Genomic DNA, 15,750 nt, shown 5'->3' on the forward strand with positions numbered 1-15,750 from the left:
ACAATACCTTAGGCACCACGCGATTCCATTCGATTCTTGGTTGTCACGATTCGATTCATAATTGATTTTTGATTCAAACTCAATACTTTTTTTAATAACATTGGATGCCAGTTCTAAGATTAACTACATTCCTCCATAAAATAGACAAACAGCATTTTTTAAATTTTTTATTTTTTTTGAGGGGGAACAAAAAAAGGGCCTGTTTTAAAGTAATTAATGAAAATGAGTAAAATTAAGTGTTAAAGGTTAGTACTATTAGTGGACCAGCAGCACGCACAATCATGTGTGCTTACGGACTGTATCCCTTGCAGACTGTATTGATATATATTGATATATAATGTAGGAAGCAGAATATTAATAACGGAAAGAAACAACCCTTTTGTGTGAATGAGTGTGAATGAGTGTAGGTTTTTGGGGTTGGTGCACTAATTGTAAACATATCTTGTGTTTTTTATGTTGATTTAATAAAAAATAAATTTTTGATTCAAACTCCATAGTTTTTTAATAACATTGGATTGCAGTTCTAAGATTAACTACATTCCTCCATAAAATAGATAAACAGCATTTTTAAAACATTTTATTTAATTTTATTTAATTGTATTACTTTAAATTTTTTTTTTTTTTTTTTAGCAATGTTTAAACGTTCGCCTGGAAATAATACGCGTCAATAATGATATTTTCTTACTAAACATATTAGTTTTTTACATTTTGACTGAAACAAAAAAATACAATACCTTCGGCACCATGCGATTCGATTCGATTCTTGGTTGTCACGATTCGATTCATAATTGATTTTTGATTCAAACTCAATACTTTTTCTAATAACATAGGATGCCAGTTCTAAGATTAACTACAGTCCTCCATAAAATAGACAAACAGCATTTTTTAAATGTTTTATTTTATTTTATTTTTATTTTTTTTGAGGGGGAACAAAAAAAGTGCCTGTTTTTAAGTAATTAATGAAAATGAGTAAAATTAAGTGTTAAAGGTTAGTACTTTTAGTGGACCAGCAGCACGCACAATCATGTGTGCTTACGGACTGTATCCCTTGCAGACTGTATTGATATATATTGATATATAATGTAGGAAACAGAATATTAATAACGGAAAGAAACAACCCTTTTGTGTGAATGAGTGTGAATGAGTGTAGGTTTTTGGGGTTTGTGCACTAATTGTAAGTGTATCTTGTGTTTTTTATGTTGATTTAATAAAAAATCAATTTTTGATTCAAACTCCATAGTTTTTTAATAACATTGGATTGCAGTTCTAAGATTAACTACATTCCTCCATAAAATAGATAAACAGCATTTTTAAAACATTTTATTTAATTGTATTTAATTTTATTACTTTTTTTATTTTTTTTTTTATTTTTTTTAGCAATGTTCAAACGTTCGCCTGGAAATAATATGCGTCAATAATGATATTTTCTTACTAAAAACATATTAGTTTTTTACATTTTGACTGAAACAAAAAAATACAATACCTTCGGCACCATGCGATTCGATTCGATTCTTGGTTGTCACGATTCGATTCATAATTGATTTTTGATTCAAACTCAATACTTTTTTTAATAACATTGGATGCCAGTTCTAAGATTAACTACATCCCTTAATAAAATAGACAAACAGCATTTTTTAAATGTTTTTTTTTTTTTTTTTTTTGAGGGGGAACAAAAAAAGTGCCTGTTTTTAAGTAATTAATGAAAATGAGTAAAATTAAGTGTTAAAGGTTAGTACTATTAGTGGACCAGCAGCACGCACAATCATGTGTGCTTACGGACTGTATCCCTTGCAGACTGTATTGATATATATTGATATATAATGTAGGAAGCAGAATATTAATAACGGAAAGAAACAACCCTTTTGTGTGAATGAGTGTGAATGAGTGTAGGTTTTTGGGGTTGTGTCAAGACTTGGTCCTGGGTGTTTGCTTTTCCGGGATGCAGCGGAAAGTTGGCTCGGGCGAGACGGGAATGTGAGTACATTTTTATTTAAACTACAAAAAAAAAGGAAGTAAACAAAAGGCGCGCACAAAGGCGGAGAACAAACTATGAAACCAAATACTTGCACAAAGGCAAAAACTATGAACAACAAAAAACACTAACTGTGGCAATAATAAACAAAACTTACTTGGCATAGACAAAAACGGCATGAAAAAGCGCAGCAAGGGTCATAAGTGTGTGGAGAGTATAAATGCGGGGATGTCGTCAAAACGACAAACTGAAAACAATGAACTTAAATACTATAGACATGATTAACGAAAACAGGCGCGTGACTCAAAACGTGAAAACAGGTGCGTGACGTGACAGGTGAAAACTAATGGTTGCTATGGTGACAAAACAAAAGTGCACAAAAAGTCCAAAAACAAAACCGAACATGACAAAACAAAAACATGATCACACAGACATGACAGGTTGGTGCACTAATTGTAAGTGTATCTTGTGTTTTTTTATGTTGATTTAATAAAGAAATAAAAATAAAATAATAATAATAATTTTAAAAAAAACCGATACTTTCCAATATTACATTTTAATGCATTTATCGGCCGGTAATATCGGCGGGCCGAAATTATCGGACATCTCTAATCAGTAGTGTATTGGAAGTGAACCAGTTGCATTAAGACACTCCCAATACTAAAATCACTTGTATTCATGTGATAATGTCCTTAAACCACCTGTGCACTGAACAAAGACTTGACCCTGGAACAGACCATTTCTATTCTTACCTGCATTGGGAAAAAAAACAAAAACACATACTCCAGTTTTCATGCACATTTATTATTATTTGTTTTTTTATTGTAATTATTACATACTTGCCAACCTTGAGACCTCCGATTTCGGGAGGTGGGGGGTGGGGGCGTGGTCGGGGTGGGGCGGGGCGCGGTTGGGGGCGTGGTTAAGAGGGGAGGAGTATATTGACAGCTATAATTCACCAAGTCAAGTATTTCACACACACACACACACACATACACGTACACACACACGCACACACACACACATACATACATATATATATATATATATATATATATATATATATATCTACATCCTGAAAATATGCAAACAAAACTGTGTTTAGATCATTGATACTTCAAACTTGCATAAATAAATCTTAAGGAATATAACATAACTTGGCTTCTGAGAGTTTCAAAATGTAATGAATAAAATGCTAAAGTTGTTGATAAACAAGCAATTATATTATATGTACTTTGTTTTTCACCTACTCAGTGGCCTAGTGGTTAGAGTGTCCGTCCTGAGATCGGTAGGTTGGGAGTTCAAACCCCGGCCGAGTCATACCAAAGACTATAAAAATGGGACCCATTACCTCCCTGCTTGGCACTCAGCATCAAGGGTTGGAATTGGGGGTTAAATCACCAAAATGATTCCCGGGCGCAGCCACCGCTGCTGCCCACTGCTCCCCTCACCTCCCAGGGGGTGATCAAGGGTGATGGGTCAAATGCAGAGAATAATTTCGCCACACCTAGTGTGTGTGTGACAATCATTGGTACTTTAACTTTAACTTTAACTTTAATAATTAAATATGGTCATTTTAAATGAATTATTATGATCATTTAAAATCAATTATATCAAATATGTTTATTTTAATGTATAATTCTATGGCTGGATGTAATAAGGAGTCACGAAAAAATGCAAATAAAAATACAATTAATTTTGATGTTTTTAGCAAAATATAGTAAAAATGCATTTATTATTTTTTTTTTTTCAAAGTAATGAATATATTTATTTTTAGGTAAGATAAACATAATAATACAATGTATCTCTAGTCTGGATGATTTAGTTCTTGTCACCCTGTTGTCCTCCCGTCATGAAAAAAAGGCTGTCCTCACTCAGGTCCGCATGGAGCTGGAGGGGGCGCGGCTTCCAGCTCCGGCTGAAAATCGGGAGATTTTCGGGAGAATATTTGTCCCGGGAGGTTTTCGGGAGAGGCAGCTGAATTCCGGGAGTTTCCCGGAAAATTCGGGAGGGTTGGCAAGTATGAATTATTATGTGTGGCTTCACAATACTTGGATTAGTCCACCTGTGTGTGTGGAGAAGACAGGAGTAAAGTAAGGACGCGGTTTGCGTGGATGATACATTGCTATTTTTTTTAATTTTTTATTGTGACTCACCCCACGCGTGTCTGGTGTGTTTGTGCGCACAGCAGCAGCAGCAGCAGCCCCTCCGTGCGTGGATCTGTAATCACACTTGACTGCATGCAGCTTCTGCAGGTGTCAGTGTGACAGCAGCTGGTGGGCGGGACTTGACGCCCCCAACTTCGCATCCCCCCCCTTCTCTCTCTCTTTCTCTCTCTCCCTCTCTCTCTCCTCCATCATCCATCCATCCAGCGCGCCAGTCCGTCCTGCTCCAGCCCCGCCGAGGAGCGCAGAGGAGAGCACGGCAATCCCCCCCACCCCCCTGCTTGCAGTCCGGTCCCGCTGGAAGCCACCATGCACCTTTTCCACGCACGGGAGATTTATTCCACTTGATGCTCGTGATTTTTTTTTTTTCTTGTTTTTTTTTTTTTGGAGTGTGTTCTTTTTTTTGGTATTAGGTGAGGGGAGGGGGTTGCAAGGACACCGCACAGAGCATCCTCTGTTCACACGCACCATCCTCATCCTCCTCCTCCTCCTCCTCCTCCTCCTCCAAGGACCTTCAGGATCTTCTTCTCCTCCTGCAGCGGGAGCAGCAGACATGGATCTATGGCTCGACTCGATGCGGATTTGCCGGTGGAGGATTGTCTTCCTGCTCATCCTCCTGTTCCGGGACCACCTCGGCTCCATGCTGGACTGCCCGCCGACGTGCAGCTGCTCACAGACGGAGATCTATTGCAATAAGTCGCACAGCGGCCGCTTCTTCCCGCTGCTCGCCGTGCAGGACGGCGGCGGCGGCGGCGCGAACGGCACCGGCACCGTGGACCTGGCGGAGCTGTGCAGGAACATCACGTCCATGTGAGTACTTTTTCCCCCCCCGTGCGTGGGGGGCGGGGGGGGGGGGAGTTCTCGTCCCTAAAAGTTGCACCTCAGCAGGCCTCCTCATCCTCATCATCATCCTCATTATCCTCCAGCTCGGATGCTGCGCCTCTCATCAGCATCCGTGCGCGCGAGCGAGCGCGCGCAGATTGCGCCAAATGGAACAGAAAACAAATGGCGCAGTGAGGTCAACTAGTTACACGCGCACACGCACACGCACAAACTTGACGTGTGTTTTTGCGCGGAAAAGGACGCACTTGTTGTGTTCATGCGCCAATAGCCTTTTTTATTCTTATGTGTGCACTCTTTTTCTTTCCATCCTGACTCAAATCATCCTCCAATATTTATACTTTTTTATTTCATTCAACCAGCAATTTAATATCTATTTTTTTTAAATTTATTTTTTTATTTTTTTTGCAATTTAATATCTTAAGGACGAAAAAAAAAAAAAGTCCTTTTATGCATGTTTAACACGCTCATCATATGTGATGACAACTTGTTGTCCTCCCACGCCACTAGAGGGTACCCTGCTCCCGCATCCGCTCCCTTCTCCATCAACCACCCTCTTTTTTGTTTCTCTCTCTCTTCCTTTCTTGTTGTCAAGAGGTTGCAGATTTAAGCGCATTAAAGAAAAGAATGGCGAGAAGATGAAGGTAGCAGCACCCTCAGTGATTACCCTGACCCCCCCCTTCTACCTTCCAAGCCCCGGTCGTAATGATTTATTCATTGTGCGGCAACCTGTTAGCATCGTTTATCTCCCTCCGTGTCCACCCCGCTACATCATCAGCTGCCGCTTGCGTTTTTCTTTAGAAAAGGGAAAAAAAAGTAGTGCGGTCATTAGAATTGATTTCTTTCTTTTGAAGTAGAACTTCTAATCCGACAGGCATTTATGATGCTCCAGCAGTCGTCTCGTCAGTGCACCTACAGCGGGCCTATTGAACAGCCCAAAAAGGCTTGATGACACCATTTAAACTAGGGTTGGTCGTGCATGTAGTACTCCCGCCACCCCACGGGGGGGCAACAGCGAGGCGTATGTGTCAGTTGGGTGAGTAGAAGAAGACTGACTCCAAAAAATCTAAATAAATGGCAAAAATCTGACAATTGGATAACAAAGTATGCATTTTCTAGTGCTCCGGTCGTTGTTTCCTGTCAGACCTTTTTAATCGGCGGACACTGTTCCAGACACCTGTAAGCTTCATCACGAAACTTGGTCAAACATTTGTAAGTCGGTCAAGGCTCGTTTAATACATGTAGCGCTAAATTTTGACCAGTAGAGGGTGATAACGCTACACCTTAGGTTTAATTGTGATGAGTCACATTTGTTGTGTGCAATGAAGGGTCAGTTGGGTGAGTAGAAGAAGACTGACTCCAAAAAATCTAAATTAACGGTGAAAATCTGACTTTTATTAACGACTGGATAACAAAGTATGCATTTTCTAGTGCTCCAGTCGTTGTTTCCTGTCGGACCTTTTAAATCGGCGGACACCGTATGCTTCATCACGAAACTTGGTCAAACATTTGTAAGTCAACTTTGTGTATAAAGATATTTAGTTTGTTTTGCAGTGAAATTGCTGACATCGTGATGTTTGTTTTTGTTTTGTCCGAGAGTAACTCTGGGCGATCAAAGCTCGTTTAATACACGTAGTGCAAAATTTTGACCAGTAGAGAACGATAACGCTACACCTTAGGTTTAATTGTGATGAGTCACATTTGTTGTGTGCACATTTATGATGCTCCAGCAGTCGTCTCGTCATGTGCACCTATAGCGGGCCTATTCAACTGCCCGAAAAGGCTTGATGACACCATTTAAACCAGGGTTGGTCGTGCATGCAGTACTCCCGCCACCCCACGGGGGGCGACAGCGAGGCGTATGTGTCACAATGAAGGGTCAGTTGGGTGAGTAGAAGAAGACTGACTCCAAAAAATGTAAATAAATGGCGAAAATCTGACTTTTGTCAACGACTGGATAACAAAGTATGCATTTTCTAGTGCTCCAGTCGTTGTTTCCTGTCGGACCGTTTTAATCGGCGGACATCGTAAGCTTCATCACGAAACTTGGTCAAACATTTGTAAGTCGACTTTGTGTATAAAGATATTTAGTTTGTTTTGCAGTGAAATTGCTGACATCGTGATGTTTGTTTTTGTTTTGTCCGAGAGTAACTCTGGGCGATCAAAGCTCGTTTAATACACGTAGTGCAACATTTTGACCAGGAGAGGGCGATAACGCTACACCTTAGGTTTAATTGTGATGAGTCACATTTGTTGTGTGCAATGAAGGGTCAGTTGGGTGAGTAGAAGAAGACTGACTCCAAAAAAATAGAAACAAATGGCTTAAATCTGACTTTTATTAACAACAGGATAACAAAGTATGAATTTTCTAGTGTCCAGTCGTTGTTTCCTGTCAGTCCTTTTTAATCGGCGGACACTGTTCCAGACACCTGTAAGCTTCATCACGAAACTTGGTTAAACATTTGTAAGTCGGTCAAGGCTCGTTTAATACATGTAGCGCTAAATTTTGACCAGTAGAGGGCGATAACGCTACACATGAGGTTTAACTGTGATGAGTCACATTTGTTGTGTGCAATGAATAATAATAATAATAATAATAACTGGGATTTATATAGCGCTTTTCTAAGTACCCAAAGTCGCTTTACATGTAGAACCCATCATTCGTTCACACCTGGTGGTGGTATGCTACTTTCATAGCCACAGCTGCCCTGGGGTAGACTGACGGAAGCGTGGCTGCAATAACGCTACACCGTAGGTTTAATTGTGATGAGTCACATTTGTTGTGTGCAATGAAGGGTCAGTTGGGTGAGTAAAAGAACACTGACTCCAAAAAATGTAAATAAATGGCGAAAATCTGACTTTTATTAACGACCGGATAACAAAAAATTTTGACCAGTAGAGGGCGATAACGCTACATTTTAGATTTAATTGTGATGAGTCACATTTGTTGTGTCGCAATGAAGGGTCAGTTAGGTGAGTAGAAGAAGACTGACTCCAAAAAAATTTAAATAAATGGCGAAAATCTGACTTTTATTAATGACTGGATAACAAAAAAATTTGACCAGTAGAGGGCGATAACGCTACATTTTAGATTTAATTGTGATGAGTCACATTTGTTGTGTGCAATGAAGGGTCAGTTGGGTGAGTAAAAGAACACTGACTCCAAAAAATGTAAATAAATGGCGAAAATCTGACTTTTATTAACGACTGGATAACAAAAAATTTTGACCAGTAGAGGGCGATAACGCTACATTTTAGATTTAATTGTGATGAGTCACATTTGTTGTGTCGCAATGAAGGGTCAGTTAGGTGAGTAGAAGAAGACTGACTCCAAAAAAATTTAAATAAATGGCGAAAATCTGACTTTTATTAATGACTGGATAACAAAAAAATTTGACCAGTAGAGGGCGATAACGCTACATTTTAGATTTAATTGTGATGAGTCACATTTGTTGTGTCGCAATGAAGGGTCAGTTAGGTGAGTAGAAGAAGACTGACTCCAAAAAATCTAAATAAATGGCGAAAGTCTGACTTTTATTAACGACTGGATAACAAAGTATGAATTTTCTAGTGCTCCAGTCGTTGTATCCTGTCGGACCTTTTAAAACCGGCGGACACCGTAAGCTTCATCACGAAACTTGGTCAAACATTTGTAAGCCGACTTTATAAATGTATTGATTTTTAGTTTATTTTGCAGTGAAATTGCTGACATCGTGATGTTTGTATTTTTTTGTCCGAGAGTAACTCTGGGCGGCCAAGGTTCGTTTACTACATGTAGCGCTAAATTTTGACCAGTAGAGGGCGATAACGCTACACCTGAGGTTTAATTGTGATGAGTCACATTCGTTGTGTGCAATGAAGGGTCAGTTAGGTGAGTAGAAGAACACTGACTCCAAAAAATGTAAATAAATGGCGAAAATCTGACTTTTATTAACGACTGGATAACAAAGTATGAATTTTCTAGTGCTCCAGTCATTGTTTCCTGTCGGACCTTTTTAATCGGCGGAAACTGTTCCGGACACGTCTAAGCTTTATCACGAAACTTGGTCAAACATTTGTACGTCGACTTTATAAATTTATAGATATTTAGTTTGTTTTGCAGTGACATTGGGATATTTGTGTTTTTTTGTCCGAGAGTAACTCTGGCCGATCAAGGCTCGTTTAATACGTGTAGCGCTAAATTTTGACCAGTAGAGGGCGATAACGCTACACCTTTGGTTTAATTGTGATGAGTCACATGCGTTGTGTGCATTGTCGATGTTGTTAAATGCCTATGTAGTTGTGAGAATGTGCTAAAACTAAACCTATTTTATTCATGAAAAATACACAATGGACGCTCTACTTTTGTAATGTTAATCTTATGTTTATATTTTCAGTCTTTTGCACTTTTTTCTTTCTTTTGAAGTAGAACTTCTAATCCGACTGACCCCGCGCCAGGCTAATGACGCATTTATGATGCTCCAGCAGTCGTCTCGTCATGTGCACCTAAGCTAAATATAATAATGCAACATGTATGATGGAGGAGAATATGTTCTGCTAAATTAGATGCACACATGATGAGTTTTATTATCCATCCACTCATAATGTATATTGTTTTCTCCAGTTTAATGACACCATGAAGTACCAGCCTGGAGGGAAAGTGCAGGAGAATGTTTGCTCCGACCTTGAGATAGCTTGGTTCTGTCTCTCCAGTGCCGGCATCACAATGCTTTGTATTTAGTCCTTTTTGTAAAATATAATTTTTTAATATTTAATTCTAGTCTCCTCTCATTATTTAGACAGCCTTAGAACTAAATAATCTGGGAGGACTCTCCCCTCCTAAAATGGGGGTCCAAATAATACTTTACATTTACTTTTTGATTACCACCCACTTAGGTAGCAGAGCCTGAACTAATTAGGTTCCATACCGGAGAGAATCTCTGAAGTTGAAGACAGAACTCTGACTTTGTTCAAATTTCAAAACAGTTTTTCCGCATCTGGGCAAACTGCTCAAATAACGTTGCTTCACATTCTTTGGCTGTTTCAGTGGCCCTTTGATTAGGAACATGTTTAGGTTCTCCGGTTTTTCACCTCTGTTGTTGTCTTTGTTTTTCATTAAAACAAGGCTTGTACAAAATGGAATCTCTGATGTCGAAGACTGAACTCTGACTTCGTTCAAATTTAAAGAACGTTTTTCCGCATCTGGGAAAACTGCTGAAAGAACTTCTTCATTGGGTCAAGGTTTTAGTTCAGAAAAACAGGCTTTATTTAGCATACCTGTGATCTAAAATGTATATGTACGCCGTTAGGAAATAATTCATAGAGGATCGTTAACGCTTATGACAATCGACCAAGTACGTTGCTTCACATTCTTTGGCTCTTTCGGTGGCCCTTTGATTAGGAACATGTTTAGGTCCTCCGGTCTTTCATCTCTGTTGTTTTCTTTGTTTTTCATTAAAACAAAGCTTGTACAAAATTTAATATTTGAAGTCAAAGACTGATCTCTGACTTTGTTCAAATTTCAAAACAGTTTTTTTCGCATCTGGGCCAACTGCTCAAAGAACTACTTCAATGGGTCAAGGTTTTAGTTCAGAAAATCTGGCTTCATTGAGCTTACCTGTGATCAAAAATATATATGTACGACATTACGAAATAATTAATAGAGGATTGTTAAGGCTTGTGACAATCGACCAAGTACATTGCTTCACATTCTTAAGCTCTTTCGGTAGCCTTTTGATTAAGAACATGTTTAGGTTCTCCGGTTTTTCACCTCTGTTGTTGTCTTTGTTTTTCATTAAAACAAGGCTTGTACAAAACGGAATCTCTGATGTCGAAGACTGAACTCTGACTTCGTTCAAATTTAAAAATCGTTTTTCCGCATCTGGGAAAACTGCTGAAAGAACTACTTCATTGGGTCAAGGTTTTAGTACAGAAAAACAGGCTTTATTTAGCATACCTGTGATCTAAAATTTATATGTACGCCGTTAGGAAATAATTCATAGAGGATCGTTAACGCTTGTGACAATCGACCAAGTACGTTGCTTCACATTCTTTGGCTCTTTCGGTGGCCCTTTGATTAGGAACATATTTAGGTCCTCCGGCCTTTCATCTCTGTTATTGCCTTTGTTTTTCATTAAAAACAAGGCTTGTACAAAATGGAATCTTTGAAGTTGAAGACAGAACTTTGACTTTGTTCAAATTTCAGTTTTTCCGCATTTGGGCAAACTGCTCAAACAATTACTTCATTGGGTCAATGTTTTAGCTCAGAAAAACAGGCTTTATTAAGGATACCTGTGATCAAAAATTTACATGTACGGCATTACGAAATAATTCATTGAGGATCATAAACGCTTGTGACGATCGACCAAGTACGTTGCTTCACATTCTTGGAGTTATTCAGTGGCCCTTTGATTAAGAACATGTTTAGGTTTTCCGGACTTTCATCTCTGTTGTTTTCTTTGTTTTTCATTAAAACAAGGCTTGTACAAAATGGAATCTTTGAAGTCGAAGACAGAACTTTGACTTTGTTCAAATTTCAGTTTTTCCGCATCTGGGCAAACTGCTCAAACAATTACTTCATTGGGTCAATGTTTTAGCTCAGAAAAACAGGCTTTATTAAGGATACCTGTGATCAAAAATTTACATGTACGGCGTTACGAAATAATTCATTGAGGATCATAAACGCTTGTGACGATCGACCAAGTACGTTGCTTCACATTCTTGGAGTCAGTGGCCCTTTGATTAAGAACATGTTTAGGTTTTCCGGACTTTCATCTCTGTTGTTTTCTTTGTTTTACATTAAAACAAGGCTTGTACAAAATGGAATCTCTGATGTCGAAAACTGAACTCTGACTTCGTTCAAATTTAAAAATAGTTTTTTCCGCATCTGTGAAAACTGCTGAAAGAACTTCTTCATTGGTTCAAGGTTTTAGTTCAGAAAAACAGGCTTTATTTAGCATACCTGTGATCTAAAATGTATATGTACGCCGTTAGGAAATAATTCATAGGGGATCGTTAACGCTTGTGACAATCGACCAAGTACGTTGCTTCACATTCTTTGGCTCTTTCGGTGGCCCTTTGATTAGGGACATATTTAGGTCCTCCGGTCTTTCATCTCTGTTGTTTTCTTTGGCTTTCATTAAAACAAGGCTTGTACAAAATGGAATCTTTGAAGTCCAAGACTAAACTCTGATTTTGTTCAAAATTGCAGAAGTTTTTCGCATCTGGGCCAACTGCTCAAAGAACTACTTCATTGGGTCAAGGAAAAACAGGCTTTATTGAGCATACCTGTGATCAAAAATTGATATGTACGGTGTTAGGAAATAATTCATAGAGGATCGTTAACGCTTGTGATGATCGACCAAGTACGTTGCTTCACGTTCTCATCCCTAATTAAGGCAGAGCGACACGATGCTCATTGACGAGGCAATGAGCACCGAGAGGAAGACTCGTGGCCGTCATCAGTATGCGCAGAGACGCGGGGCACTCTGCCTGATTCGAGGACGCACCGCACGCAGGACGCCCTGTCCTCGCTCCTCTCCACCAAAAAAAAGCCGCCTATTTGCTTCATAACAAGAGGAACACAAGATGATGGGCGGCTTTTTTGGAGATGAAAAAGGACTAAAACGGCCGAAAGAAAAGTACCCAGTCCTGATTGTAGTCATTTTTTCATTCCTAGTAAGAGGCATCCGTTTGAGTACAAGATGAGGGCTTGGATGTTACACTTGAAGCAAAAAAAAAAAAACACCACGAAGTGTCAGGCAGGTTGTTTGTTTTTGCACCTTCCAATTAGCGCCTCCCCTGCTGATGTTTGTTCTTAGTATCATTATTTTGAGTTCATTGTTGCTATTCTTGGATAAAGAGAACCACCTTTCTTATACCCCAAAACTTAACAAATCTCCATTGCATCTTCTTCCCGGTGGTATTTTTATGAGCAACTCTGTAATAATCCAGGTTCTAACCCCATGAATTGAAAGAAAGTGTAGCACGAGTACCAGCACAAGAAAGTTCAGCTGCTGGGGATGAGAATTTGACTTTCTTCAAGACTAACTGCGGGTATTGACCTGATTGCTATTTGATATACTTGAACTGGATGAAGTGGTAGTAGGTGATGATAAATTCCAAAGTTTTTTGGCCGTTTTGCCGATGTAAATTGTCGGACCATGGCTCCTGTTTTTGAGGCTGACTACGGACTTTAGAGCATTAAACTGTCTTAAAGGGGAACATTATCACAATTTCAGAAGGGTTAAAACCATTAAAAATCAGTTCCCAGTGGCTTATTTTATTTTTCGAAGTTTTTTTTCAGAATGTTACCCATCACGCAATATCCCTAAAAAAAGTGCCTGATTTTAACCATCGTTATATACACCCGTCCATTTTCCTGTGACGTCACATAGTGATGCCAACACAAACAAACATGGCGCATAGAACAGCAACATTAGCTCGGATTCAGACTCGGATTTCAGCGGCTTAATCGATTCAACAGATTACGCATGTATTGAAACGGATGGTTGTAGTGTGGAGGCAGGTAGCGAAAACGAAATTGAAGAAGAAACTGAAGCTATTGAGCCATATCGGTTTGAACCGTATGCAAGCGAAACCGACGAAAGCGACACGACAGCCAGCGACACGGGAGAAAGCGAGGACGAATTCGGCGATCGCCTTCTAACCAACGATTGGTATGTGTTTGTTTGGCATTAAAGGAAACTAACAACTATGAACTAGGTTTACAGCATATGAAATACATTTGGCAACAACATGCACTTTGAGAGTGCAGACAGCCCAGTTTTCATCAATTAATATATTCTGTAGACATACCCTCATCCACACTCTTTTCCACCATGCACCGGAGTGCATGGTGGCATCTGCCGGCCCACCGGAGTGCATGGTGGTGGTGCCCTCTGCTGGCCCACCGGAGTGCACGGTAGCGCCGTAGGTTGCAGACCCACCGGAGATGATGGTGGCGTCTGCCGGCCCACCGGAAATGATGGTGGCGTTTGTTGCACACCCACTTGAGATGATGGCGCCGTCTTTTGCAGACCCACTGGGGCGAGAAGTAGCTGTGCCTCCCTAGCTGCACAGCCACTCATAGCCCCCCCCCCCTCAAGGGACGGATCCCAGACGTCCCCCGAGAAGCCAACATAGGACAGGGATGGGTGGGAGGGATTGCAAAACGAGGCAAAGCTTTTCCTCGATTTAGCCATCAATTCTAGCGCTTTGTTAAGCCTCTCCGCCATTGAAATCTCCGCGAGGTTCGTACTAGGCTGGATTATTATGTCAGAGTTTGTAGGTGACAAACCCCAAGATGCAGAGAAGGTGGAAGGCATTGTGCGGGAAAACATGATTTAATTAAACACTAAGGCAAAACAACAAACAAAAGGGTAACAACAAAAGGCGCCCACAAGGCGGAGAACAAACTTGGTTATGAACTAAAATAGCACAGAGGCTAACTTTGGACAAGAAACAAAAACACTTGCTGTGACACGAAGGAACTAGGACATGAGCAGAGTGAAACAAAAGTAGACAGAGCTACAACGACAAGTGTTAAGACAGGTAGTAATGACAATGACAATGACAATAATCCAGCACTGACTGGAGGAGAAGGCGGGTTTAAATAGCAGCTGGCTGATTGACACCAGGTGTGGCCAGGTGCCAATCAGCCACAGCTGAGGGGACACAGCACTCAGGGAGACAAGTAGGAAATAAAGACAAAATAAAAGCGCTGACAGAAAACTAAGACAAACGCAGAGAAAAAACTAAAACACAGTCAAACTGTCAGGGACAAGCCTGACAATATGGTCTTTTTTCTGCAACATCAAGGTATATATTGACGCTTACATAGGTCTGGTGATAATGTTCCCCTTTTAACTCAGTTTCTGTTTTTATATGGTGCCTTCTACTGACTTAAAATCTGGCACTCATGTCAATCATGAGTAGAGGCACCAAAAGTGACAAGAATCTATGTTGTTACAAGAACAAAATGGACATTTTGCACGTAAGTCGACATTGTTAGCCCATTTTTGGCTCTTCATTTGATTTGTCATAGGATGTTGACTTGAAAGATATCGAACTGGAATCAGGTACCCCAGCCGAATAGGCGACCCTAAATAGAAAAGGTTTTAAGAGTTTGTAAATGCGTGTGGGTGGAGCATCACACCAAAGGATGGACATTTGACTGCGGTTTCTAGATTGAGTAAGGGCTCACTAGAATCTCTGTTTCTGTTCTCACTAGAATCAAACTGTGTTAACTCTGTTTCTGATGCAAATATCCATTTCAGATTTTGAGTGACTGACTCAACATTTCTAGGCATGTTTGTCATGAGTAGAGGCACAAAAAGTGACAAGAATCCATGTTGTTACAAGAACAAGATGGACGTTTTGCACGGAAGTGGACATTTTCAGTCCATTTTTGACCCTTTCTAGTACTCGAACTTCACTCGGCTTGTCATAGGATGTTGACCTGACTGTGAAACTCGAATCAGGTATACTCGCCGAATAGGGGATACTAATTAAAAAAGGTCTTAAGGTTTTGTAAATACGCATGGGCGATGCAACGTGGAAAAAGGATGGACGTTTGACTGCGGTTTCTAGATTGAGTAAGGGCTTCTTAGACTCAAACTGTCATAACTCTGTTTCTGATAAAAATATGCCTTTCGGACTTAAGGTGGTTCCCAAAGAACTGAACATTTCTAGGCATTTTTTTCATGGGTAGAGGCACAACAAATTACAATACTCCATTTGTTACAAGGACAAGATGGACGTTTTGCACAGAAGTGGACATTTTCAGTCCATTTT

General features: G+C 39.9%; 1 protein-coding gene across 3 annotated transcripts in view; it reads left to right on the forward strand.

Annotated features, from left to right (window-relative positions):
- The first annotated feature begins 4,471 nt into the window (after positions 1-4,471).
- ntrk3b (neurotrophic tyrosine kinase, receptor, type 3b) overlaps positions 4,472-15,750 on the forward strand; it is a 656,085-nt gene continuing 644,806 nt past the window's right edge. For all 3 annotated transcript variants that reach the window (XM_061963693.1, XM_061963694.1, XM_061963695.1), the window contains exon 1: positions 4,472-4,947. In XM_061963693.1, the coding sequence (XP_061819677.1) occupies positions 4,691-4,947 (257 nt within the window). In that variant the 5' untranslated portion in view covers positions 4,472-4,690. The remainder of the gene's footprint in view (positions 4,948-15,750) is intronic.

This window comes from Nerophis lumbriciformis, linkage group LG06 (genome assembly GCF_033978685.3).
Source record: "Nerophis lumbriciformis linkage group LG06, RoL_Nlum_v2.1, whole genome shotgun sequence".
In the NCBI taxonomy this organism is placed as follows: Eukaryota; Metazoa; Chordata; class Actinopteri; order Syngnathiformes; family Syngnathidae; genus Nerophis; species Nerophis lumbriciformis.